Source organism: Olea europaea, unplaced genomic scaffold, assembly GCF_002742605.1.
Source record: "Olea europaea var. sylvestris unplaced genomic scaffold, O_europaea_v1 scaffold6835, whole genome shotgun sequence".
NCBI classification, from domain to species: Eukaryota; Viridiplantae; Streptophyta; class Magnoliopsida; order Lamiales; family Oleaceae; genus Olea; species Olea europaea.
In genome coordinates this window covers 9,309-10,794 of record NW_019265223.1, presented here as the reverse complement: position 1 = coordinate 10,794, position 1,486 = coordinate 9,309, and the positions used below count along the sequence as shown (strand labels likewise).

At 34.5% G+C, this 1,486-nt stretch overlaps 1 protein-coding gene across 1 annotated transcript in view; it reads left to right on the top strand.

Annotated features, from left to right (window-relative positions):
* Positions 1–680: 680 nt before the first annotated feature.
* LOC111390497 (beta-caryophyllene synthase-like) overlaps positions 681–1,486 on the top strand; it is a gene marked incomplete at its 3' end in the record, with an annotated part of 9,873 nt that continues 9,067 nt past the window's right edge. The window contains exons 1-2 of the mRNA XM_023015543.1: positions 681–1,002; positions 1,270–1,481. Coding sequence (XP_022871311.1) covers positions 808–1,002; positions 1,270–1,481 — 407 coding nt within the window. The remainder of the gene's footprint in view (positions 1,003–1,269; positions 1,482–1,486) is intronic.

Here is a 1,486-nt window from a genome sequence, read left to right as displayed (position 1 = left end):
TTGACAAGGCTGGGGGCAAGAAACTTCTTATCTATTTACCAACAAGATGAATCACATAATGACATACTACTGAATTTCGCAAAATTGGAATTCAACTTACTGCAGAACATGCACCAGAAAGAGCTAAGTCACATTACAAGGTTAGCTTGTTATGTAGAAAAATATGACTACTAAAGCCGAATGTATTTTTCTGTACTTTTCAACTAATATCAAACTTACGGTTGACTTTTAAGTTTATTATGGATATATTTTTATATATGATATAGAAGTAAATTGTAGGTGGTGAAAGTCTCTAGAGTTTGGAAGTAAATTGCCATTTGCCAGAGATAGGGTTGTGGAATGCTATTTTTGGATATTGGCGGTCTACTTTGAGCCCGAGTACTCTATTTCTAGAAAAATACTAACTAAAGTAGTCGCAATGCTTTCTGTTATTGATGATATCTACGATGGTTATCGAACCCTAGATGAACTTACACTTTTCACACGCAATTGAAAGGTATATTTATCTATTGAACAATTTCATGGACAGGTGGAACTTTAATGACATGGATGAGCTACCATTATATATGAAGTATTGCTTTAAAGCTCTCTCTGATGTCTGCGTTGAAATTGCTGAAGAGTTGGGAAAGACAGGAAGTGAGTACGGTATTCATTATGTGATAAAAGAGGTAATTATAGTCAATACACTAGATATATATATTCTTCACAAGTAAAAAATATTTTGAATATATTACATGTTTCCATTCGTAGATGAAAAAATTACTTGGCTCATATTTTGAATAGGCGAAATGGGCATACAATCGACACATGCTGACACACCTGGAAGAGTACATGAAAGTAGCACTTATATCTAGTGGTTACATGATGTTATCTACAACTTGTTTGGTAGGTATGGGAGAGTTGGTGACCGAGGAAGTCTTTACCTGGATTTCGACTGAATCGATAGCTGCAAAGGCATCGTCAATCATTGCTCGACTAATGGATGACATGGCGGGACATGGAGTAAGAAGTTTGAATGCTTAATTCACTTATTCTAATTTATAATAACTAAGTGCAATAGCTTGGGTTATTGGTATGCAAGTGAAATGTGTGGATGACAGTTCAGACATATATTGTGATAGACTTCACAGAAAAATTAGAACACAACTCCTATGGTCATTAAAATTATAGAATTTTTTTCATGTTGCTCATGATATAGTTTTTCAAGATTTTATTTAATATTTTTGTGATAGTTGAAGTTTGTTTGTATGTTGTGTTCCTTTTATGCAGTTCGAGCAGAAAGTATCAGCTGTTGAATGTTACATGAATGAGAAAGGGGTCTCAAAAGAAGAAGCATTTACTGAATTACAAAACTTAGTTACTATTGCATGGAAGGATATAAACCAAGAATGTCTTCATCCAACCGTGATGCCAATGGCCATTCTCATGCGAGTAGTCAATCTTGCACGTGTCATTGATCTTCTTTACAGAGATGGAGATGGGTTTA